The 26,844-nt window shown below is 44.9% G+C and overlaps 1 protein-coding gene across 1 annotated transcript in view; it reads left to right on the top strand.

Annotated features, from left to right (window-relative positions):
- The window catches only part of Lrig3 (leucine rich repeats and immunoglobulin like domains 3), a 48,427-nt gene that overhangs the window by 5,745 nt on the left and 15,838 nt on the right, over positions 1–26,844 (top strand). Inside the window, 7 exon segments of the mRNA XM_038314533.1 lie at positions 240–311; positions 534–608; positions 22,576–22,707; positions 23,547–23,690; positions 24,880–25,023; positions 25,336–25,479; positions 25,870–26,013. Of these exon segments, the coding sequence (XP_038170461.1) occupies positions 240–311; positions 534–608; positions 22,576–22,707; positions 23,547–23,690; positions 24,880–25,023; positions 25,336–25,479; positions 25,870–26,013 (855 nt within the window).

Below are 26,844 nucleotides of genomic sequence, written 5' to 3'. Positions count from 1 at the left end.
TCTTAAACAAAATTTGTCCTTAGAGTTTGCCGTTCTGAGCTTGGCATTTGGCTGCCATTTAATTTGTGGACATAGTGGTCCAATTATTTCTCTTCTTGTCACTGGTATGGAGAAAGAGAGAGAGAGAGAGAGAGAGAGAGAGAGAGAGAATTCAAAACCCCTCTCTGCCAGTAGGTCGTTAAGTGATACTAGTAACTTTTTAAGAAATTGCTTGTAATATTACTTTTGTTTTCTTACAGGGACCTGAGTCACAACAGATTATCTTCTATCCAGACAAATTCCCTGAGCCACCTCCAAAACCTCCGAGAAGTGTGAGTCCCTGTTACTTCCTATAAGAGGGCTGCACAAAATGTCCCCCTTCTTCCCCCCACCCCATACCATTTCAAGGGATGAACCTTTCTTTGGATGATAAGACCTTCCTTCGAACTTTTAACTTTTAGCTCGGGCAATGCCTTTAAGTAATGCATAATGTTTTCCCATCTTTGGATTTCATATGGCCTAATTAGCCTTTTCTGTCCTTTTGGCATTCTTAGGAAGCTGAATAACAATGAATTGGAGACCATTCCAAGCCTGGGACCAGTCTCAGCAAATATTAGACAGCTCTCCTTGTAAGTGACTATCAGCATCGTCCCCGTGGATGTTTGTAAGAGCAGCGGGTACTACCTGTATCAGCGGTTCTCAGCCGGTCGGTCACAACCCCTCTGGGTGTTGCATATCAGATCTCCTGCATATCAGATGTTTGCATTATGATTCATAACAGTAGCAAAATTACAATTGTGAATTAGCAATGAAATAATTTCATGGTTGGGGTTAACACGACAAGAGGAACTGTATTAAAAGATGTTGTAGCATCATCGGGAAGGGAAGGTCAACCACTGATTTCTATGGACTAACATGTAGCTCTTATAAGCAGACTGATTACCCTTTCTAGGGCATAATAAGGGAGGTCTATTTAGACTAACTTGTTTCCACTTCTAAGTTGCAAGGATTTGTTTGTTTGTTTGTTTGTTTGTTTTGGTGCTGGAGGGGGGAGGTGGGGTGAGTGTAACCCAGAGCTTCTTGGTTGCTAGGCAACCCATTGAACTACTACCCTCAAGCATCTTTACAAAAACACACTTCACTAACCTGACTTCCAGGATTCAAAAGAAGCTGCGTTGAGTTTTGGTTACGATTTGTAGATTAGAATTTAAATTATGCTGTTGCTCAATGGTTGTCATGGGAACTGGATGCTGCGTTACATAATGTTTGTAGATAATGCCCAGACTTCCTGTGAGGATAATGGAAATTGGTAGTGTGTCATATAGGGATCGTCTTTATTTTGAGTTATGTGTGTATGAGGATTTGTGTGCAGTGAGTGCAGGTACCCTTGGAGTCCAGAAGAGGGCACTGGATCTCCTGGACCTGTTATCAGCTGTTGGATGTGGCAGCTGGGAACTGAACTAGGGTCCTCTCAAGAGCAGAATCTGCTCTTAATCCATGAGTCATCTTGCGTCACCTTATAAGTATGGCTCCCGATGTGGGAATCAAGATTAGAAACCCCAACTGAAAATGTTTGCCAAGTTTTCACATACAACTAAAATTGTGTTGAATTTTTTTGTATTTTTAGCACAGATAACATGTTTATATTCATTACTGAGGTCAGTTTTGGGAACCACCTTGTCTTTGCAACATTTAAAAGTAGCATCTTGTATGTTCCGAGTGTAAATTTCTAAAATTAAGCAAGTTCCTGTCTTGATCTTAAGTAATTAAAATTTTACTTGTGTCTAAAGTTAAAACATGTCCTCTAAACAGCTTGATTAAAAGCCACCATCATTCCGTTTTTTTCTGGTAAAGGTGTTGGAAGGGTTGAAGTTATATAGTAAATTTCAGGAGAGCTGGTCAATTAATTAACGTGATCACTCTCCAATTGCTTACATCTGGTGATTTATAGTGGTTTGTTTTTACTGAAGGCGCAGGTCAGCCAAGTCACCGTGCAGCCGCCGAGTCTGCTGTCTCCTGTTTGAATAAAAACTAAGTGGCATTTGATACTGATGTGGTTTTCCCAGAGAGCAGGACCAGAGAGGAATGAGAGAAAAGGCACTTGGTATTTGTCAAATAAACACTGAATTAAACACAGAGTTTTCATATCAGTATCGGTACCCATTCTCTTCGTGTCTTGCAGCCTCGGGAGTTGTCTGGTCAAGGGGGATTTTTAAATTGTCCCCACACCCTGTTGTCGTTGCCCTGTGCTTCGGTAGATTCCGTTAACGTGGTTAAGAACCTGGCACGCTGGTGGCTGGGGGTCTGTAGCGTGTCTTGCTCCGGGTGGGTGGCATAATAGCCTGCAGTTGGCATGTCGTAGAATCGAAGGCCTAAGAACATGCAAGGAAGTTATGAATCTCTCTTGGAACTGAATAGCAACCACCACCCCTTCGGATGCCATCCCTTCTAGCTGGCGAGCCAGAGGCTGGACGGACGGGCAAAGTTCCGAACCCTGCACACGCTGTGTCTGTATGTGGTTAGCTCCTGTGAGGCTGTGCGTCAAATTAGCCTCAACAGTCTCCCCTCCTTTCCCTTTCATGGGTCATCGTACCTCTGGGCAGTCGCTATTTTGTTCGCCTCACATAATGAGAGGCCCAATTATGGCTTAGCTTAGGAAGCCCCCCGTGGTGGTGATTTGTATGAGGAATGCCCATGGAAGAACCTGAAAACCTTACTTTTCTGGTAGTTTCTTACCACAAGTATTTTGTTTTCTCCCGACTGCTCTTCTGGATATTGCAATATATAGTTACTATTTCTAAAACATTAATATCCTCTGTATCATGTTGTGTAGATGGAATATTTATTTTCCTTCATAGAGAAGCCCTTGGACGTAATCTCAGCTAAATATCAGGACTTTTAAAGACGTTTCTGAAATTGCAAAAAAAAAAAAAAAGTATTAACCCTCATGACATGACTCAGATTCCATACTTGCCTTACTAGATTTAAGTTACATTTTTCAAAATAGTTTCTAAAACCATTTGACCTTTGCTTTCAGGGTTTTTTATTTTTTGCTTGTTTTTCTATATATTTTTGGAAGAAAATATTTTTCTGGGCTATTTATATGTTATAAAAAGGAAAAATTAGTTGGAGTCTTTACATACATATAATCACAATCTTTATATAAAATCAAATTTGTGATATATATTTTCTGTGTATATGATGCATCCTAAGGATAAAGGTTGAGCACTCCGGCTTCATGCTGTTGTTTCTCCGTGCCACTGGGCCCTCCCAGTTGGAGTAACTGGCTTCAGAGATGACTAACTGGTAAAATATTTGTCTCTGCCTGTAATTGTGGAAGATGGGAACTAATGCTGGGTCATATGGCACCCCCTTGTCCAAAGAGAAACTTAGATCAGCGATTCAAACTCTGGTAAAATATGAGCAATTTGGGATGCTGGCTGGAGAGCCTCTGAGTGTCCTCTGGCAAAGCTTGTCTCTGATGACAGATCTTTTACAATGCAGAAGACCTGACCAGAAGGCTCAAAGCTCACTGTGCGGGGGCAAGGAACGGGCTGTGTCTTTGTCTGTGTCTTTTATTTATTGATTTTTTTTTCCTCTCTCAAATCATCGCATGGCTGTGGCAGGATAGGGTTTGTTTGTTTGTGTTTTTTTTTTGTTTCGTCTTTTAGAAATGGAATAACCCTTGGGATGAGTGCATCTCAAAGTAAACCTGTTGACCACACACTTCATGTGGTGTGGCATGACTTAGCCAGGCTCCATGCACTTTTGAAACCTGTAACGTGAGTTAGGGAGGTTTAATTTGTGAATCATGTGGTTAAGCAGGGCTGGTCCAGTCTTTGTCTTGATGCTGATGGCTTAAACAGTACTGCCAGACCTGTAGACATTTGCCAAGTGCCCTAGAGGTCAAAAGTGTTAAGTCACTGGCTGCCAGCGGTGCTTGTGGAGTTAAAATGAACATCCTCTGACCCCATTCCTAGAGAGTCCCTATTGGCAGGGTGGGGGCAGGGCCAGGAGCATCTGTTGGGACAGCCCCCTAGGTTCTGATCAGCTCTGACGTAAACGTTTATCTGAAATGTCAGTCAGGTCAGTATCACAATCAAGATGATATTGCCATCGTTTTACAAGTGTGCAGGTGTGTGTGTGTGTGCCCATGTGGAAGCCAGAGGGCCATGTTGGATGTCTGCCTCAACGCCCCCTTATCATCATCACCACCACCACCACCATCATCACCATTTCTCTTAGCCGGTCTCAGGATCTTCCTGTCTAGCACCTTACTTCCTGAGCCACTTCTCCCCTTCCCACCCCAGCATTGTCCTTCTAAGTACCAGTTAACTTCAAAGCACCGGCTTCAGTAAAAAGCCATTAGAGATTTGTAACGGTAAGAGGATCAAATGTAGTACCTGAAAACATCAGCTTAGCGGCAGTATAGAAAACAGCTTGGAGGTGTACAAGAACTACCCCTGCAGCCTGCGAATGCCCTGATCTATGGAGGGGTCTCGCTAAGAGAAAGGTCACAAGAAGTGAGGTTCAAGGATGGGCATGTGGACTGAGGAGCTCACAAAGCTCAAATCAAGAGGCCTGGGATTCATTACTGGCCCCACCCACAGCAGGCCTCTCTCTGTGTGTTCTCTCTCCTTTAAAATGAAGAGAACAGTACCTGTCTCCCAGAGTCATCTTGAGGGTTTGTGGGGAGAAGGCAGGAAAAGCCATCTGGTCCACACAAGGGAAGAGGGATGGGGAGGGAGATGACTCACCCACCTAGAACGCAGTGAATCGATGTTCTATGCCAGGATCTGCTTCAAGCGCAGAGTCCACAAACGGCCTCTTATGGTGGTAGCTTCATTCTAGCAAGAAGGGAGAGGAAGACCAATCAATAAGCCAGCTTCAAAGGCAAGGTGGCTTTGGCTCCTGATAAAGGTGTGATTAACAAGCCCTGGCAGCTGTCCTTTGATGTGCTCAGAAACGGCCAATATTGGCAGAGCCCTACTATGTGTCAGCTTACCGTTCTGAGGTCAGAGGTCAGCAGTGAACAATACAGACAAGAATTCTTGCCATCACGGCAGGAATGTCTCACCTCTCGTGGAAGCAGGGAGATAAAAACCGATTAAGAGTTGTCCACAGAGCAGGGTAGATCTTGGAGAGAAAAATAAAGCAGGGAAGAAAGACTGAGGAACGGGCATGGCTGAAGAAGACAGGACAGTATAGAAGGAAACCCAGGGAGATTGCTCAGTGGCCCATGTTGCCAAGCCTGAGGACCCGAGTTCATTTCCCACAACCCCTGTGCTGGAAGGAGAGAACCAGTGCCCACAAATTGTCCTGTGACTTCCACCAGCCCACTGTGGCTCATGTACCCCCACCATGATAAATAAATAAAAATGTAAAAATAAATGAAAGGGGATGCAGAAAGAAAACGAGAAGGCGAGAGCTCAGCAAGGGCCTCACTGCGTCTGCTGGAGGCTGGGGCTCCTCTTGAAGCCTGCCTGGCCCTGCCCTGCCTACCTTGCCTTCCGTGTATGTCTCCTGTTACCCAGTTAGCAAATAACCTTGTTCCCACCCTTTTCCTCTGTGCTTGGAGACTTCAGTGGCTCAGTGTCCTATTGCAGGCATATAGTGTATAGTTAACGTCTGAAAGCCATGTGTACTTAGCATAATTCAGACAGATATTTTATATACATGGTCTAAACCTGTGGCTAAATATTTACAGTGTTGAACTACGCATACTTGGTAAAGTAATAATATTAAATTACACCAACAGCAATAACACTAATTAAAAAGGCCAAATTAAAAAGAATGAGAGAAGCAATTTAAGCAGCTCCAGATTCATTAGATGACTGTACAATGAGAGCCTGTCACAGATGCCATGGCCCCCTTCCTTTTGTCTTCGTAAGTCACCTAGTTTGGTGTCCAGACACCCAGGTTTTGCAAGGTGATCCTGCTTTGCACTTCGTGCTCTGCTTTCCCGAGTTCTGAGTGGAAACCAGTGGCAGAGACACATGTGTACACACACACACACACACACACACACACACACACACACGTCCCACAAGATTGAGCTGCCGCCCTCAGAAGAAAGCTAGCCGTCTTGGATTCCTGGGGTGAGGGAGGGAGACTGTATAAAGTCCTCAGCTGTGTTTAAGGACTGCTGGTGGCTGGTGGCTGCCCCACTGCTGGCCTCTGAACCTACTGTGGATAACATGTGGTTCCATCCCATCTTTTGTACCTGAGATGTTTTGGAGACACAGGAAGGTGTGTGAGTCACACAAACCTGTCCCTTGGTGTGGGTTCTTGAGCTGCTGAGACACTACAAAAAAAATAGCACTGTGTGGCAGGGAGTATTGGCCCTTGATGTGTGTGGGGGGGGGGGGAGGGAAGCAGGGACTTCCGGTTCTGTAGAATCTGTAGAAGGATGGTAATTCTTTCTTGCCACTGTAACAGGATGCCTGGGAAGACAAGGAAAGAAGGGTCACCTTTAACTCAGATTTTGAGGTTTGAGTCCATCATGTGAGAAAGGGCTTAGTAGAGCAGAGCAGGGATATTTTGGTGGCCAGGAAGCAGAGAATCAAGGCCTCTGCCCTAGAGGACTTTCTCTGTTTCCATTCTGTCCCATGTGGGCCCCAGCCTGTGGGATGGCACTGCCTTCGTTTGTGCCCAGGTTTTCCTCCGAAGTTAACCCTGTCTGCAATGTCCTCTCAGGCGCAGCCAGAGTGCTCCTCGTTAACCCCCCAGCTACTCCTCAGCCCAGCCAAGATGACTAATGCAGTTAGCCATTCAGCGCAGAGATTTTCCTTTTGTTTCCGTTTTGAAACTTTCACAGGTGTAGGGTGTGGGGGGCCATTTGTCCCATCTCATACCTAATGTAGGACTCATGTCTTCCTGTGCTCTCCGTCCACACAGCAGCCCCGGGAGTTTCATTCGTGTAGAAGGCATTCATGAAGAAGCTGAGTGGATGGGATGCACATAGAACCCTCTGGAGTAGGGGAGACCAAGGCTGGAGTTGGGGGCACTGGTTTGTGTCCAGCTCACAGGAAATGGCCTGTCTGACCTTAGGCAGACTTAATTAATCCTTCTTTGTTTGTCTATATGGTGTGGGAGGTCCTTCTGTCTATGTGTTGCTTTTATTGGTTAATGAATAAGGAAACTGGCTTGGTCTATAGCAAGGTAGAACTTAGCTAGGCAGGGAAAGCTAGGCTGAATGCTGGGAGAAAGAGGGTGGAGTCAGAGAGAAGCCATGAAGCCCTGCTGGAGACAGATGCTGGATGGAACTTTACCCGGTAAGTCACAGCCAAATGGTGATACACAGATTAATAGAGATAAGTTAATTTAATATGTAAGAGCTACCCAATAAGAAGCTAGAGCTCACAGGCCAAGCAGTGATTTAATTAGTACAGTATCAGTGTGATTCTTTCGGGCCTGAGCTGCTGAGCACTTGAAACAACCAAGCGGCCTTCTTTACAACATCTGTACAACTGGGCAGATATGCCTGCCCATCTACCTCCTCAGTTCCCGCTGAGGAGCAAATGGCATTCCATACTTGAGAGGGCCCCGAGGAGCTCCAGCAACCACAACTGCAGTGTTTGCAGTATGCTGTGTGCTTAGCTCAAGTGCATTGGTCTAGGGCAACGGGCCAATGTGGATTCTTGAGCAGGAGAGTCACGGCAAATAGGTTGCATCCAGAAGCTGTCTTTGCAGCAATACACAAGGCAGAGATAAGGCACTTTATATTTAGAGTGAATTGACAGTAAAAATCAGGGCTTTCTTTCAGTGGTCCAAAAAAAAAAAAAAAAAAAAAAAGACAGCACAACATGATAATAGTAAATAAATCCCTCCCTCAACGTTTATAGCCTAAATTTATGTTTCTAGGGTGAATGTTGAGTCGTGTGCTATGCAGTGTAGGTCCAACAGTGAAGGAAAGCTGAGAAAGACATCCAAAGAGAGGTGATGCCCAGGGGATGATGAGTATCCCAGGCAACGAGATGCAGCAATCGCTACCTCAATAGACCATTGATGTCAGGGCGAAGACGCGAATAGCTCGATAGGATGAACCGTGGAGGTTCCTCCGTATTGACTGGTTTCGAAGGAGTCATGGACATGCTCTTAACTTTTTATTTATTTTTTTTTTTTTTAAGCAGCAGAATCTGCCTCCCCTCTCTCCCTTTTAGACAGTCAACGTACTATTCCTTTTCAAAATCCAGTGACCCGTGTGGCTTTGAGAATCAAATCAACAGTTGTGACCTGCCTACCACTCACAGATCCTACGGTTGTTCTGTAGACAGAGCCCTGGAGTGCGTTGGTGGCACATAGAGGAGGTTGTTCATCTCCGGGAGAGACACAGCACTGGCTTCTGGATCATGCACAGGGTGGAGCAGGATGACTGAGGAGGAATGAGATTATAGTACATTGCACCCCCAAACTTGACTATGTTTCAACTCAGTATTTATTTAGGCTGGTTGGTAGTTTGAGTGTGCCCCTACAATGGCCCAGATTCCTCCTTCAGTGTATGTAGTAAGTTACATGGGACAGCACCTGATTGTAAAATACATTTCTGTTAGATGGTTTTACCTGTCTAGAGGTGAATACATGTCTTAGCATGTTAGGATATGTTTAGGCTGAGCTTGGATGACCACCAGTAGGTTGTTTGCCATTAAATGAATTTTTCACTTATAATATTTCCACATATGCTGTGAGACTTTCTATGGTGCCATTCTATCATAAACCTGGAGACCTATATAGTCTGTTATTTATATAGTGAATACAGCCATATTAATTATACAGTTCTCGGGCATTTCAAACAAAAATCAGACTTCTGGATTCGTTTGGGATTCACTTAAGGTACTGTTGTTTGGTTGTGTCATACTGAGTCTGTCCGAAGAATTCGTCTAGCTTAATTCATAGTTTTAAATCTAATATTAGTGATTTTCATAGGTTCGTAGCTCAGAAATCAAGTTGCGTATGGGAAGACAAGCATTACAAGAATTTCAAGCAGTGACGTGTCTGAATTATTTTATAACTAGGAGGTGAAAGCACAAATAGTTGTTTTAACCAAAACCTTCCTAAGTCAGTATTTGAATAGAGGTCACCAGCTTGTCATATTAATTAAGAAAGTTGAGCATCAACTTTAACCAAAAGTAAAACATAGGTTTCTCAGGGGGAGCCAACAAGCTTTGTTTTGATTAAGTGGGCATGAACCATACCCAGTGCTTGCCCACATCTGGTCAGATGGCATCTGACCAACTTAACTGCAAAATTCTTCCCTGAGCACTTGCTGTCCTGTCAATGGATGAATGGACTAGTGTCTTCCTGCATGCAAAGAGTCTTGCTTTAGAAGTCTCTACCTGGCTCCCATGTATGTAAACCAGGTACTGTTGTGTTCATGGAGCAAAAGTTTCACAAAATAAATGCACAAGCATCTTAATCCTCTATGTGGCATTCTTTTATTGGACTGCACAGTGTTTCTATATGATTTGTACATAAGAGTTTGCTGTGCACAGAGTTGTACCTTTGCCACATTGTGAGTTTGCCGTCAATTTGCTCATTAAACTAGCCTGTCCCCAGAAGACAGACTTACTGGGTTTTCAATTCTCTCCTTAGAGTGACTGAATTTGAAATATGTATTTGTCATCATTGCAGGGCCTTTGAGAGCTTTCAGTGTCTTTACCTGGTTCATTAGGTCAAAGATGGAATCTTGGCCCGGATGTACAGTGGTCTCCAACCTTTCTTCAAATCAGACTATCTCTGGAGTTATTCCTTGGTTTCCGGGATGGACTGTGTTGTTCCAGCCCTGTTTGCTTTGCCTTGTACAGCGCGACCACTCTGGCCTCCACTTCCTAAGACTCAGTTCAGGCTCCACCTTTACGGGATTTTGTTTGTTTCATTAGTTGGTTGATTTGGGGTTTTTGTTTTGTCTTTGTCGTTTTCTTTGGTTTTGGATAGGGTCTTGACTGGCCTGGAATTCGATATGTAGACCAGGCTAGCTGAGAACTCGTAGAGATCTGTCTGCTTCTGCCTCCTGAGTCCTGAGCAAAGGCCTGTGCCATTGTGCCCAGCTACTGTTATGTTTTTAAGTGTGTTTGTAAACCTATTTCTTCCTGTTGTGTTTGTGATTTTAAAGTTTCTGTTTTTCTCTTCCAAATGGAACCTGCCCAAAGTGGTGTCATTTCTATTTTTATGCCCATTATGACATGGCTCGCATGATGGTGTTTGGTACATGGGAGGTACTGAGTACACGTTTGGATGGTGTTTGGTACATGGGAGGTACTGAGTACACGTTTTGGTGTTTGGTACATGGGAGGTCTCAGTACACGTTTGGATGGATAGAGGCCTGAATGCATGACTCGCTCCTAGTTAATCACACAATTAGCTATTCAGTTCCTCCATCTGTTACAATTTGCTTTTACTTATTAAATTTGATTCTTGCTCCCAAAAAACAAGAGTTGTAGATTTGAAAGAAGTGACCTATTGGGCAATTTTCCCCAGTGGTCTTCCTTGAAGTCCCTAAAATCGACCTCCATTCCCTTGAGCTTGTCCTACTAGAATGCTTGGCTCAGAACATCTACGCTATCCTAGCCTCCCCATTCCTCCCCACTTGGGATTAACCATTTCAAGTGTCGCTTTGAAGCACTAGGGACAGCTTCTACCAGGAAGCATCTCTATGCCAAGTGGGGCTTGTTCTGCCAAGACAGACAAAACAAAGTTCTAGCCAGTTAGCTTTCCATGATTGCGGTGGCAAGATTCGACATGCACCTCTGTTCTGGTCTAGTTGCTTTTGCCTCTTCCTTTTCTTGCTTAAGTTTCTCTGATGGCTCCCTAAGGCCAGAGGTTCAGGACTCTTGTCTGCTGAAGACCAAACCAATGAAACAGTGTTGTGACCAACAGCCCTCTTCTTCCTTTGAATGTAAGTTGCTTAAGTACTAAATTCAAAACATGAAAGGAAAGGCAATTATAAACACAAATACCTCTTTTCTCTCTCTTTATACCACCTGCCTGGCTGTCTTATTCTCTTGTGTATAGCTTCAGCCAGAAGATAGAGCAGTCTAGCAGTCTATAGAAAAAGTTTGAAGACAAAAGGAAATTTTAAAGGAATAGTTACACTTCGGGTACTTTAGCACATAGGAAACATTTGGTATTTATTTGTGAACTGTCAATTTTATTATTTATGGGCAATTCAGATTTATCATAGCAAAGAAATATAACATGCAACAGTCAAAATGAGCACATATATGTAAAAACAGACATGTATGTGTGTGTGTATGTCTATTGAGAAAGAGAGAGGGGCGCTTTTGAATTTGGTCATGGTTTTCTTTGTAATCCCACACATGGCATTGGTCTAGAATAGATGGCAGAATTCTTCCAATGAAAAACACTTACAGATTTGGGCACACAGTCAGTTCTGTCTCTTTTTCCCACTCCCCACAACACGTAATTAACAAAGAGAATTATTTACACAGAATTAGAAAGTTTGATATGTAACTGTTGTGACCCAATTTTTTATTCAGTATAAATGTCTATGCACAATTGTCATAACTTGGGATTTAGAAGAGGCATTTTCCTCAGTGGAAGCAAAGGATCCTTGAGAGAGAGAGATCGTTGGTCCTCTTCTTGGAGCACAACTGGGGCCGGAAGTCATTCTGGTGAGCGCCTGTTCCAGAGAGACCCGCTCTATGGCTGTAATTGCTAGAACTTACCTCTCTGTGGTGGGGAGGAAGCTTCCAGTGTGGGCATCGCGTGCTTTAAACACGTTTTTTAAATAACGCTTTGTCCACCACTTGTCCTCCTGCTACTGTTTGTTTGGTGGGACAGGTCTCACTGCAGAGGGAGCACGCGCTGCCTGGGTGCTGCTGCCTCAGCTCCTCTGTGCCGGACTCCAGGCATGCCGCACCAGTCACAGGCCCTGCCGTCTCCAGGGCGCAAATCCTCTTGCCCCTTTCTCGCAGGCTTGACCAGTTCTGCTCAGTAAGTCCTCTGTGATGATAAGAATCCCCAAGCTCAATGCCGGGGTGCACACAGAATGGGGGTGCGAGCACACCTGCCCATAGCATCACAACCACCACATGTTCTGGGTCTACTCAGAGGGATGAGTGAGACCAGGATACTCTGCCATGTTCCCTGCCTGTTGCTCTGCGAACCAAATAAAAACAGAATTAATTTAGCCTGGTGTATACATGCACAGGTAATCCTTCTGTGCTACCTGGTTATTTACTTGTGGTTTCGAACAGCTGTACTGTCTTGCTTTTGTTATAAAGTGACAGTTCCTTGTTTAGGCTAATAAAATGGTTTATTCATATGGAAGAAGTGAGTTAGTGGTAAATATTTGCTTACTTTTCAGGAAAATGGGGTGCTACTGATGAACTGCAGAAGACGTGTGCTAAGCATGTCACCCCGAGCACACTTATTCTGCTCGGTTCTCTCATAGCCACCTTAAAATGAAAGGAATAAAACACAGAAAAGGAGAAGAAAAGACCCAAAGTAAATACCAGCAAGAACAAAGAAAAGATCACAGGCCAAATGAAAATGCCATAAAAAGTTTACAAGCCAATGGATAAATCATAAACTTATGTGGGGAGAAAGTGGAGATCCCTAAAAGTGAAAGCTTGTGTGTTTGTGTGTTTGTGTGTGTTCTGTGTGTGCATATGTGTATGTGTGTGTGCATGTGTGTGTCTGTGTGTGTGCATATGTATGTGTGCGTGAGTGGGTGTGCATGTATGAGTGTGTTCATGTGTGTATCTGTGGGGAGTGTATGCATGTGTGTGAATGTGTGTGCTCATGTGTGTGTGTAGATGTGTTCGTATGCACATGTGTGTATGTGTGTATACACATGTGCATATGCTGCTGATCCTCAGGATAGTTCAGGAATTCAAAACATATGAACGTGGAGGTACCCCATAGGACTGGAAACAAAAAGGCTTAGCTAGAACCCGTTTATAAGAAGTATGGGGACCTCCACATTCTCGTCCAGACATAGCCCAGTGACTGTCCTGCATCCGACGCATGAGACTGGAAGTTTATTTTTAGGACAACTGAGCAGGAAGCTTGTGGAGTCTGGGTGGGATGGATCTGTGTGTTCCCGGAGGCTCTCACTATGAACTAGAGGATGACCTTGAACTTCCGACCTTCCTGCTTTCACCTCCGGAGAACTGGGATAAAGACCTGTACCACCCGCTCCACCGTGCTTGATGTAGGTGCCGCTGGAGTCTTGGGTTTGCCAGGCAAGAATTCCACCACCTTGGCTACAGCTACATCCTATTTCCTTCGAGTCGTTTTGCTGTGGTTCGTTTTGCTTTGTCTTTGTTTTTGAGATAAGGTCCTGCTGCTTAGGTCGGGGTGGCTTTTTGAACTCAGTGTCTTCCTGCCTCAGCCTCCTGAATGCTAGGATTATGTGTGTTTGCTGCCCCACCTAGCTTTAGATTTTTTTTTAAAGAACTTTCTTAGAAAATATGAATGAATATCTAATGCTTTCGAAAGTCAGAATCTGAACAAGTGGAAAATAGGGATTTGGCGGCAATAGATGGAGACATAGATCTGGTCTTTGGGGGAGGAGGAGGAACCACTAAAGCCACAAAAGCAGAAGAGCCCAGTGAGAACACACAGCGGGAAATACTCTGGAAGGTGAAGTGCAGCTAGTCACCAGGCTATAAAATCGAAGCTCAGAATGCAGAAACAGTCGTTTTAACGAAGAACTCGAAGCGCTGGGGGGAAAGTTGGAAAATTCTTCCAGAAAGAGCCAATGGACAAAGGGACGGAGATTAGGAGGAGAGAGGAGGAAAGGGAATGAACCTAGGACGCTGGCTCCTCCAGTTGAGTTTCCCCCAAAGACACCAATAGGCATGGAAGAGATTGCCAAAGTGCCGCACAATCTGAGAACTGAGAAGCAACGTGGCTCTCTACTGAAAGGACCTACTGTGTGCCAGCAGAAGGCTTGCAGTGAGTATGTAACTGTGAAATTTCATCACGTTGGGGCTGTACAAGGAGCTCTGAGAGGAGGCAAACTTGAATGCAGGCTCTCAGGATAATTGACAGCCATCTTGCCACAGCGTATTTAGCAGCAGGGCACTCGAGGGCTTTGTAGGAACACAGACGCTCACGTCTACCTTCCCCTGCACACACCCCGAATAGAACCCCCGGAGTGCAGTGCTCTACAGGCCTGCCTCCAGGATGCCCTCTTCCAACTCTGATGTTGGCTCAAGTCTGAGCAACACTGGGGTGAAGGATGGCCACAGTGCCTGGCTTCATCTGTGAGGACCAAACCTTTCCAACCCGAAAGGACAACCGCTTCTTGCCCGAGCACAGTGCACACACCTAAATGGCCAGACTCTCAGAAACATTCCCAAACATGGAGAAGCTAATGGGAGTCGAGGCCCAGGAAAATAAGGTCACAAACTGAGGACAGTAAGGATCAGGGGTACAGGAACAAATTGTAAAAAAAGTCTCTCGGAGGAAGGCACAATGCTTGGGGCTGTGACTCTTCCTGAGGTCTCTGTGGCAAATCCGGTTATGGGTAGTGCTTCACCACCCGGCTCATGATGGCTGGGCGAGATCGTCCTATTCCATTTCCTCTGGTTGGATTTACCAAGTGAAGCAAAGCAAGACATTGAACCAGAGGAGAGTGATACCCTCTCGGGCATGGCAGTCTGAATTATTATATCAGAGAGCCTCATCTCTGAGCAAGTTGGTCTGTTCTGTAGAAGGAGTCATCTTTGTGTTTGTTTGCTTCCCTGCCCTCCTGGGCAGCTGAGGGAGTGTGCCATTTTCTGGTGATCCCAGGCATCTAGGATCACCGTTCCTGTGAGTGCCTACAGCACAGGTGTGGGGGTCAGAGGACTAGAGATCCACCATGGGGGTCCTAGGGTTCAAAGTTAGGTCATCAGTCCTGGCAGTAAGTGTTTTTTACCTGCTGAGTCACCTCTCAAACCCCAGAATTAAAAAATTGTGTTGTCAGAACAGAGTTATTTTTATTGTGCATACTAATTTCACATTAAGATAATATTTCAGTAACTACCTGCTTTATCCCCCGCTTTTAGAATTTTTTTGTCAATTTTTGTTTACACAGAGGACCAACTTGAACTTTTATACCTGGGATCAATGAAGAAGGGTTGTGTTGTATGTGGTATGAATGGGCTTTTTGACCTACGGTCCGTTTTTCGTTTTAACATGTGTTATAACTGGCAGGCATACAGAACCCTGGTTATTGTCGGACCGCTGTTAAAATACTGTACCGTAGCCATCTTTATCCTGTTTGTGATCCAAAAGATAATTATGCTTGGTGTTGACCTGGCTTTGAGCTGAGAAGAACTGACAGCCGCCGCCTCCTCGTGGGGGCTCTCTTCTTGTCTGCATACAGAACTTTCCACGGTCGGCTCTCACTCAATGGCACAGTGCTAGCGGGCCAGTCTAAACATGTGTGTTCTCTTAATGAGACTTCCTCATTATCTTGTTCGCAGGGGTGAGCAAAGGCTGTTTATTTTTATCTGTACAGGGGAGGCTTTTTGCCTGCCAAATCTTTCTTCTAAATGAAGTCTGATATTAAGTGGAGTCAAGTTGTTTCATCCAAAGTCGTTTTCAAGATGACTCAAGGAAACTTTTTTTTGATGTGTGTGTGTGTGTGTGTGTGTGTGAGAGAGAGAGAGAGAGAGAGAGAGAGAGAGAGAGAGAGAGAGAGAGAGAGAGGTTGAAAATAAATGCCCTTTTGTATGTTTGTACCATGTTGTGCTTTCATTAATAGCCTGTGATTTCTTTATATACCATGTTAAGCTGGTTGCTTGTAAGTTTATGTCGAGATCAGTATTTCTCTATGGCCAGGCCAGACTGTACCAGTCAGTATATTTAATGTGCTTGCAGAGTGGAGTTTGGAATGGAATGACCACAGATTCAGCTGTTGTTCGTGGCCCAGAAGACTAGAGCTGGAGGGATATAAGTTGGCTGAAACATCCCAGCTAGAGAGGGAACTACAGTATCTAAAACATGGTTTCCCGTGCTCTTGAAAAGAGAGTGACTTCTGCATATAGCATCCTTAAGGAGCCAGAACGGCATGCCCTTACACATCGCGCCTGCAAAGCTGTGAGCTGGCCTTTTATCTGGCGCAATAGGTAGGCCACAGTCGAAACTATTGGCAGATGTTCCTTACTCTTTGTGGAGCGAGTGCTTGATTGGTTCAGTGGTTCCAGCGTGAAAAAACCTGCTATTCCTGCTCCTCGCCAACAGACTGTTCCACTCTGCAAGCCCCTTTCCTCACCCTGGAACGAAATGGTCACCGTTTAAATCCACTTAGCAGGGCACAAGAACTTTTGAGACACTGTATGGTGGCGATCACAGGGAGTCAGAAGGAGGAGCGGTCACCACCATGGCAAGTGGCCCTTTGAGCCTCATCAGCTGTGCCGTACTCCGAGTGATTCCCCCAGGTTCCCAGGCAACGCAGCTCTTCCCAGTGTCTGATCAAAGGAGAGGATTCCTAATGTGTGGAGACAGCGTACTCAGTCATTTTCTGAGAAGCTACCAACCCATTGACGTACTGGTACTGGTTGTTTTTATACCTGCCAAGCAAGAGGTAGTCCCATGTCTTAGGGAGTACCTCACAGCCAGCACAGAACACAGAAGTAACAGAGTGAAGGGAGACTCCTCTAGAGTTGAACCTGGTCCCAAGGCCAGAGCTACGGAGTGGGGGACCTGGACCCATGTGCAGGGGGGACAAAACCTTGGCTGTGCTCCGGAGGCCAGAAGAAGCATGGTGCATGACCCTCCAAACGTAACGTCTAAGCAGGTCATTGCCATGACACCAAAATACCACCCTCTTTCCCCTTCATGAACTTAGAAGCCTCATACGTGGTGCCGTGCATCCGTTCATGCCTGCCTTTAAGCTAGTCTGTACCAGCTCCTGCCCTGCCAGAGCGTCCCTGTATCGTCCTGTCACTAAGAAACCTCTGAGGGGGCTGGAGAGATGGAGAGATGGCTCAGCGGTTAAGAGCACTGACTGCTCTTCCAGAGGACCCGGGTTCAATTCCCAGCACCCACATGGCAGCTCACAACTGTCTGAAAATGCAGTTCCATGAGATCTGACACCTTCACACCAATGTACATAAAATAAAGTTAAATAAATCATTAAAAAATTTAAAAAAAAAAAAAAAAAGAAACCTCTGGTCTGTCCCCACCAGCAATCCCAATGGGAAAGCCATTCCCTAACATAGTTCCCAGGGCCTGACATCACCTACTGTCGTCTCCGCTACCTTTTTCTTTCTTTGTTTTCAGATTTATTATTTTTATTTATGCGTACGTGCACATGTTTGTCACGTGTGTGCAGGTGTCCTCAGAGGCCCAGGATGGGATGTTGGCTTCCATGAACCTCCAGTTACGGCTGACTGAGCCACCCTATGAGGTGCTGGGATCTAAGCTCAGGTCCTCTGGAAGACTAGCAATGTGCTCTTCGCCTGGGAATCGACTCTTTCGTCCCGAGCTAATTCACTCTTGAGCATCGACCTCTCTGTAGCTGTGAACGCTACATCCCAGCGAGCCAAGCGCACTTCCATTTCCTTGAGAAGATGCTGTGCTTTCTTCTGTCTCATTTGAGCCGCTGGCTTGTGCCTCTGCTTCTGCTTGCCTCTTCTCCCACTTGCCGGGCTAACTGCATCCCCGGGTCGCGACAGTGACTTCCTTAGCCAATTCTGCTGGCGCTTCTATGCTCTTCCTAGCGCCCACGAGGTGTCTGATCCTAGTGCTCTCACCGCTGTCCCTTCCTTCCTTCTCAGCATCAGCCTGCCACTGACCTCTGTCTGTTGTTTCCCCCCACTAGACTAGAGGCTTGTGGGAAGTCAAGGGCATCTTGATTTTGTTCATGGCTAGGTCTCTCTCCGGCATTCTTAGAGTAAATATCACCAGAGAAACATGGTAAGCCATGTTTGCCTCTACATTTTATGGTGTTTGGCAAAAAAGACTGGAAGATGGCATTGGCAACAAAATGAAGCCATTATTTTTGGACCTTAGAAGCCAGGGTTGAAATACCTGGGGCTGCTGGTTTTTTTTTCCCCCTGTGGCTTCTTCGGAAGCTAGAAGGAAGCAACTGTCTTATGTTCCCCACCAGCCGTGCCCCGAAGGTGTGTTTGTCTTGAAGGGACTAATTTTAAGTCACCTCGGCAAGGACTGTGACCATGGAACTCTCTGTGCCATCAACACACAGAAGAGCAAATATCCCTACTCTCTAATGGGTTTGTGCAGGACTTAAACACCCTCCTGGCCGTGTGATTTGGGGCAATGGAAAGACACCATGTACATGTGACTTCAGCGATGGAGAAGGAATTTTGTTTTTAATCAAAGCTGTCCACATTCTGCCCCAGTAGGATCAGCTGTGGTGCTTTTGGATGTGTTGGTGAATTTTGGCATCTCTCCATATTTGGAGAAAAGCTAAAGCTGTGGCAGAATTGAACCTTTGTCCCCTGCAAGTGACTGTTCAGGACCCAATCTCTGAAACACATTTATTTTCAGTGTTGCGGGAGATCTTTCTTTTCGCCTTTTTAAAAATGTAGTTCTTTCTCTCTTTTTAAAAAAAAACCCTCTTTCATGATATAAAGCGTTTTTTTTTTAATTTGTTTGTTTTTGTTTTAAACTAGTACCTATCAGGTGGTAATTTGCCAGTTAGTCTAAGGTAATAAGAAACCCGAATTTGGATTTGATTCAGTTCCATTAGGGCCAGTTTAAATTTTTATGATACAGGGGCTGTTATCCTGGTGGCTGTGAGAGGTTTTTGTGCTGGGCATCGAGGCCGACAAAGACCACACTGTGCACGCTCCTTTCCACTTTCACACTGCAGTTGAGGAGCTGTGCCGTTCAGGAAATTGCTGGCTTTGGCTGGACCCATACTTTTACTGCAAGGAAAATTTTATTCGTCACTCAAGTAATTGGCAGTTTTAATACCTTGCTCATAATTACCTTATAAACAAACGAATGTATAAAACCAAAGGTTGTATGGCTTGTTATCTGACTTGCAGCCTTATTTGACCAACATGATAGACACCTGTGGGCCTCCCTTTCCCTACCTCAAAAAACTAATTTGCTCCATTTATTACAAAAAAGAGAAAGTAATAATGACGAAAGTAAACACTATAGCTATTGTTCTCCTTTTGTTGTTGGGAAATACCATTTATGTTTAGGTAGTCTAGCCCCAGACAGCATGGGCCCAAACCAGGTGCAGACTTGAAGGGAGATGAGAGACAGGGTGAGTCTGGGCACTTGAAGGCTGCTGGGGGATGGGTATCCTGGTGCTAGAAACCTTGGCTATGTATTTAAGAGAAAATGTCTTTCCCCCCAAATTGTGGTTTTGTTCAGCCACTAGACCCTGACCCTAAGGCCTCTTGGCTTGGCTTGGACCGCCCCCATCTCCGGGACCTAGAAGTTGACTAATTGTCACACTTGCGTTAGCCTCTACCTCACAGCTAGATCAAGGGGTTTGTACTCTGGCAAATCCAGATGTGGGAAATCCAGATGTGGGAAATGGTCAAAACCAGAGGTCATGGCTGACTTGACTCTAAACAAAGTCTGTAAGGCTTTATGGGGATCCAAGGGTCTTTGTAATTTGTGACTTGCACGTAGGACTGCTGTTTCTTTCTTTCTTTCTTTTTTTTTTTTTTTCTTTTCAGACTTTATTGTGATCTCAGCTTTGAAGGTAGGCTGTGACTTGTGAGCTTCTTACCCGGTGCAGCATGGCTTTTGGTGGAGTTATAGTCTCTGATGATTCGGGTCTTAAAGATCAAACAGACAGCACCCTAAAGTCCTTAAAAAGAATAGACTAAGGGTTTGAACCATAGCTTGAGAAGGTAGTTGGTGTGGTGTTTTGAGCCCGTGTCTGTGCAGTTCCTTCCTCCTTGTTTGTTGTGGGGAAGGCAGCACCTGGCCTTTGCAGCATCAGGAAGTCAAGCCTTCCAACTGCAGTGGGCGCTGAGCACACAGATCCCTGGAGGCCTGGTCTGTCTGGGAGAGGAGATTGAAAGGGGCCCTGGGTATGCCTGTGATGATGGATCAGGGACCAGTTGGATTTCCACATCAGTTAGAAAATAGAAGTTAAGGCTTTTTTGTTTTGTCTTGTCAAGGTAAGAAGCAGCAGCTCTTTCTGAAGGAACGTGTGCAGTGAGAAATTGCCAAAATATCTCTGATGCTCTGTGTTCTGTAAAAGAAACCTGAGATTGTATGGGGACCAACTCAGACTTACTGTGTGAGGTGACTCAGAAGTGGTTGGACTGGTTATACAAAAGCTCTAGTTTCCCAACTTTAGATTATCTATTATATTTGTAAGAGAAATTATTTTATCATTCAACAGCATAATGTGTGAAACATGCTTCATGTATGACACCTAATGTGTGCTCACCATTATTTCTGGTTTCATTGCATTCCAGCACAGTGGCATGAACACAAATTCCTGCCCCAGAAGAGTTTGCAATATGTGTACATGTTAGGATGTGATGCAGTGGTGTGCATGATAGGATGTGATGCAGTGTAGGTTGTTAGGATTTGATGCAGTGTAGGGTGTTAGGATTTGATGCAGTGTAGATGTTAGGATGTGATGCAGTGTAGGATGTTAGGATTTGATGCAGTGTAGGATGTTAGGATGTGATGCAGTGGTGTGCATGTTAGGGTGTGATGCAGTGTAGGATGTTAGGTTGTGATGCAGTGGTGTACATGTTAGGTTGTGATGCAGTGTAGGATGTTAGGATGTGATGCAGTGGTGTGCATGTTAGGTTGTGATGCAGTGTAGGGTATTAGGATGTGATGCAGTGGTGTGCATGTTAGGTTGTGATGCAGTGTAGGGTGTTAGGATGTGATGCAGGGTAGGATTTGGGGAGAGATACAAGATGGAGAGACATCGCTGAATCAAAGCTTAATAAACCCAAAGTACTATAAAAACCCAGCTTTTGGTAAGTGACATAGCACATATGAGGTCTATTTTCCCGCTAAGGAGAACATACATATGAAATATATTTTCTGATTTCCTTGGAAAGAGTTACTGCCGACCATAGAACTACAGGGTGAGGTTTGTATAACATGCAGAGTCCTGTGTGCAGTGCTCGGGTCGTCTGGCTGTTCTTTGGGCTGTAAGGAGAAACCCTTACTATGACTGTTTCCAGCTTCTTTACTTTAACATGTTGTTACCCCCTTGCTAAGTGATGGTCTAAAAAGTCCATGCTACCTGAACTTGTGTGACAGTGGAGCTTGCCTGGATGTTCAGTTCACTCCAGCCTTCTAACGGTAACTTAGTGCTAAGTTTCCGCTTTGAAGCTGTAGTACCTTTGTCCGTTTGTAAGAGCCCCTTTCCCCATTTGAAATGCAATAGAAAAATGATGGGAATGTTCTATCTCGTTTGATGCTGTCAGGCACACTGGCTAGTGCGCCCTTGAAATATGGGTACTGCAATGAAGGAGCACTCCTTTTTGTTTGTTTGAAACATAGCCTTTTTAAATAGGCGAGGCTGACCCATTACTTCTGCCTCTGCCCCTGAGTACTGGTACTAGACGTCTGTCCCATGCTCAGTAACATTCACTTATGTGTGAGTGCTGTAGGTTGTGCATCGGGTGTGTGTGTGTGTGTGTGTGTGTGTGTGTGTGTGTGTGTGTGCGCTTGCATGTGTGCATGTGTGCACGCTTACATTATATTTAATGACTTGTTTGTAGCCAGTGGCTACCACTGTGGTCTACTTTGGACTGTTATTGAGAACGGGTAATGTCAAGCATGTCTTAATATACCTGCATTTAGAGACTGTTCAGGCTGTTGGCTCTTCTAGGATACATTTGTAGCACAGAAATCCCAGCGGCTGTCCTTTGGTGTGGAAGTCTCTGACAACCTAGTAACTCACTGTAAAAACAGGTGGTCTTTCCAGGCAGGCACTAGAGCAGCTATAGGCTGATGCGTATTGGAAGTTGACTGGTACCGTGCTGTAAGGCAAAGAATTCTATAAAGAATCAGATTTGGAAGCAGGGAGAAATACGGCTGACTGGATGGTTCTGAAGGCAAGAGCACCTGCTGTGGGAACCTCCCCAGCTGACTACAGCCCCCAGATGCTGTGGCAACATCAAAGTGGAAGGTGGAGACTTGACTCCGCAAGTTCTCTTCTGATCTCCACATTGTAGCCTCTTCCACTAATAGTAATAAATGCAGTAAATATGAATATATGTGTATATTACATTATATATATTAAGAATGGGGAAGGAAACTATATTTTATATATGCATATATAAAACATATATATATTGTGTGTATGTATATATTTGGGTGGGGAATAAAGGCATGGTGGTGTGTGTGCCCACTCAGTGATAGATGTTTCATTTACTATCTAATAAAATAGGAAGAATTAGAAAAATAATCTGAAAGATCAACCAGTTGCGTTTAAACGCATGACAACCAGCTATACTAACTGTGTTTAGAGGTGTGTGTGTGGCGCTGTTCTTCATATAGTCAGTATGAACTCAGAGACTACGTGGCCATAGGGTTGCTGTTTGTCTTTGAGAAGTACTGCGTAGCCCAACCAGTTTTCCATACTCCTGAAGAACAAGTCAGGAAGAGGTTACACTCTTCTCCCATTGGGTTGTGCCATTGACCTGTTACCCGGTTGTGTTTTAATTGCAGGGCTGGGAACAGCATTGATGAAATCCTCCCTGAGCAGCTGGAGCCATTTCAGGCCCTCGAGGCCTTGGACCTGAGCAACAACAATATTTCAGAACTGAGAGCTGCATTTCCACCCTTACAACTCAAGTATCTGTGAGTAGAAGTCACCAAAGCCTTTCGCCCACAGTGAACATATTGTTATGATGGGGATAGGCGCTAAGATACAGAAAACTCCATTTGACTGTTGTTCAATTAAAATGTAGCTTTCTTATTGACTTGAAATTGACAATAAGCCTAAACAGGTATTGCAATTTAAAAAAATGCCCCAAAGTACAGCCTTGTTGTATTTTATTAATAATAATTCCATACAAAGTCTCTCTGTATCGGTAACAAGTATTTGTGGCCCGTGAAGCTCTCAGACTGTCACCTGTCGGTATGTATATACTAGTTACTTTACTGGCTGCTGTACTCAATTCTTGACAAGAACCTGTTTAAGGGAGGGAGGGACTTAATTTGACTGACAGTTTGAGGGTAGAGTCCATCCTGGCAGGGAAGGCATGATGGGAGAAGGGACAGGCAGCCCTGTCACAGCATGGGCAAGGAAGTCAGGCCAGATCATGAGACCCCAAGTCCCGCCCTCTGTGGTCTACTTCTTCTAGCTAGGCCCCACCCCCAACAGTTTCACAACCTTCTAGAAGAGTCCCATGTGCTGGAGAGTAAGCTTTCCAACACATGCGCCTGCAGTGGGCATTTTATATTAAAGCTACGGTGTTTTATATTCATGGAACTCAGGGCTTCTTCACACCTAGCAGGTGAGGATTCTGCCAGTGAGCCACATCCCATATGTGTAAGCCTTAATTTATTTACAGGGACCTCAGTGTTAACAGCTGATGGTCAGGTTCTCTGGAAAGCATTTGCAGTGGGGAAGACCGAACACATTTTACCTTCCCAAAGAAACCTGAGCAAACCTCTGACCTTCAAACTCTCGACAGGTATATCAATAGCAACCGAGTGATATCCATGGACCCGGGGTATTTTGACAATTTGGCGAGCACACTCCTGGTGCTGAAGCTGAACAGGAATCGAATAACAGCTATTCCCCCCAAGATGTTTAAACTGCCCCAGCTACACCACCTGTAAGTGAACGAAGCCTCCTGGATGCCACGCCCTCACCTCTACACCTTTGGTATCCATGTTCTGATCCCACAGCCTGGCAGGGGAAGTTTAGGGGTGAGCAGGTAACTGCCTTCCCCTTTCGTGGTGAGAGCAGTAGAATCTCCAGATTGGGCAAAGCCTTCTCGATACCTCACGTCAGCCGCTGCTTGACTAGACACGTCAGACAGTTGCTGAAGGAGCAAGCAGTGTGCTGGCTGAGCGCGCTCTTCACAAAGGTGCTATTGTGGACCTGGGGAAACCGCAGGGTCTCTCAATGACTGTGGTTTAGGAGAATAATACCGACAACTCTGGGATGCTTTGATAGCCTAAATGGCTGTAAAGAACCGTCTTGTTAAGAACGGTAGAATGGTTTGTGAACAGGTTCCCGCAATGGCACTTTTCAGCCTTGGCTGCGCATTACAGAGACTTGGGGAGCTTTTCAAAACCCCAGTGCCCAGGCTTCACCCTAGACCAATTATACTAAAACCTCTGGGGGTTGCAATTTGAGCTTCGGGGACTTTTAAAGCTCCCTAGGTGGTTCCAGTGTTCAGCAGGAATAGAGGGCTGCAGCCTGCAGGGAAGTAGCAAACTGAAAACTAATTGGGAATGGCGGTAACCAACTTTGCATACGTATGGAGCAGGATTTCTGTGCCTCTCCTTTGTAGACCCCCTGGGATGGTTATCACTCTTAATTCTACATCAACAAAAGATGAATATTAATTCATTTGCTGCTACTCTTAGTAGACAACAGTTTAGAAATGAAACTGTGATATACTTCCTGTATCATTCCAAAAATATATTGGACACAGACATTCACCCCCTGTAATAAATTGGAAAAAAATATGAAAAGTCTGAGAAATTTAAAAACATTCTGTTAGTATAGCACTGACTGGGTAAAATACATTGTAGTATGTGACACATTTTATTTATTTATTTATTTATTTTTTGGTTTTTCGAGACAGGGTTTCTCTGTAGCTTTGGAGCCTGTCCTGGAACTAGCTCTTGTAGACCAGGCTGGCCTCGAACTCACAGAGATCCGCCTGCCTCTGCCTCCCGAGTGCTGGGATTAAAGGCGTGCGCCACCGCCGCCCGGCTGTGACACATTTTATTACTGCCTCTAGAATTTTCTTGTCACATGAACTAACTGCTTCATTGTATCATCCAATGCAGTGAACTGAGCCGAAACAAGATTAAGAATGTGGACGGACTCACATTCCAAGGGCTTGGGGCACTGAAGTCTCTGAAGATGCAAAGAAACGGAGTAACAAAGCTCATGGATGGAGCTTTCTGGGGGCTGAGCAACATGGAAATCCTGTAAGTGTGGTTGATCATGGTTCCCACGTCAGGTGGAATGACCCTGGAGTGCTCAGTAGACCCTTGGTAGTTCTTATCCAAAAACCCGCATTCAATCCTTATGCTGTGCAATCACAGCTATAGTTTGTTACTCAGCTGTGTCTCAGACGATCTGAGAATTCAGAAGTGCATAAATCCTGTGCTGATGTCTTTCTATCTTGAAGCCAACTATCTAGGCATGTTAGGGATACGTCATAGGCTGCAGCCAGCCATGCATGTCCAGACTAGATTATGAACTCTGGCTCCTGTCTCTGGTTCTCATTGTACGTGTAGGCAGCTAGACCATAACAACCTCACGGAGATCACCAAAGGCTGGCTCTACGGCTTGCTGACGCTGCGGGAGCTTCATCTGAGCCAGAATGCCATCAGCAGGATCAGCGCAGATGCCTGGGAGTTCTGCCAGAAGCTCAGCGAGCTGTAAGTTCCCTTTTGTTCTCCTTGGGTTCGAGAGCAGAGCTCATTCTGGAGGCGTTCTTACCACTGATCTCTGAAATTGTCACAACCAAGTTTCCCAGGCGACGGCGACTTTCCTAGGTGCCCTGTGTTGTGTACAGTTGGTTGTGACTAAGTTGAAGGCAGCTCTGCTCTGTTCAGCTCTGTGGCACATTGACAAAAGTAGTCATTGTTTCGTGAACTGTTTATTTAATTTTAATTGCTGAGATGAGAAGGAACGTCTACCTGGATACTGTCAGAGCAGAGTGTTAAAACAGGGACTATTATAGTTACATTTCTTACTTATCTTTTAGAAAGCAGATTATTGTATTGAACGGAAAGAAAAACGCTGTTTGTTGTTCTTGTTCTTTGCAGGGACCTAACTTCCAACCACTTATCAAGGCTAGACGATTCCAGTTTCCTTGGCCTAAGCCTCCTAAATACCCTTCACATTGGGAACAACAAAGTCAGCTACATTGCTGAGTGTGCCTTCCGGGGACTTTCCAGTTTAAAGACTTTGTAAGTTACACATTTTGCTCTTGGTACACAAACCTAATTGGTTCCTAAATGTGCCCACTTTTCTCCCAGCAGATTTCCTTTGTTGCTGAGGAAATGTGTGCAGCCTCGACTGTGGGGTCTTAATCTGTCCCAGAGCAGTTTGATTAGAATAGATCCATTTCATTCATGTGTGTTTCTTTAAGGGATTAAAAAGGACTCTGATCAGACTGCCTGGTGATTGCACCTTTCCCTTCGCAGGATCGCTAGGAAGCTCAGAACTGCTGAAGGCAGAAACAATTTTAAGACCACCAATTTTTTTTCTTTATAAATCATAGATTAAAAATAACCCAGAGCAAAATAAATAAATAAATTAAAAAGGTTATAGGTTATAGGAAAGGCCTTGAAGGAAGGTGAATGTTGGCTCTTCTGGTTACCTACCACCTGCTTTCTGTCCTAAGAGAAAGAAAAGTGTTGATTTAGCTGAACATTTGAAAAATCTCTCCAGCGTTAATTGAACGTTGTGCACTGGGCTTCAGATTTTGCACTCTTCAGAAACCTGTACCGTGGTCCGTCTGGACCCTTAGAGTGGAAAGATGCCCCGCACAGTTTGGCACATGTCTGTGTGATGGGATTGGCTTTAAGATTTAATGTATTTTTCAAATTGTTCAAGACTTCAGGGTTTAGCCGTCTTGATAGAAGATTTAACAGGGCTGGGGTGGCTGTCTTGGTTTGGGGACAGATTTTCAAATGTTGAATGGTGCAGCGTTCAGAATGTGAGAGGTACCTTGGAGAACTGAGTTCCTTATGCCAAAGTGGGCGGAGCTGGAGGGTGATTAGCAGGCCTTTGGGCAC

The sequence above is a fragment of the Arvicola amphibius genome, chromosome 17, assembly GCF_903992535.2.
Source record: "Arvicola amphibius chromosome 17, mArvAmp1.2, whole genome shotgun sequence".
NCBI lineage: Eukaryota > Metazoa > Chordata > Mammalia > Rodentia > Cricetidae > Arvicola > Arvicola amphibius.
This window is presented reverse-complemented; position numbering and strand designations above follow the sequence as displayed.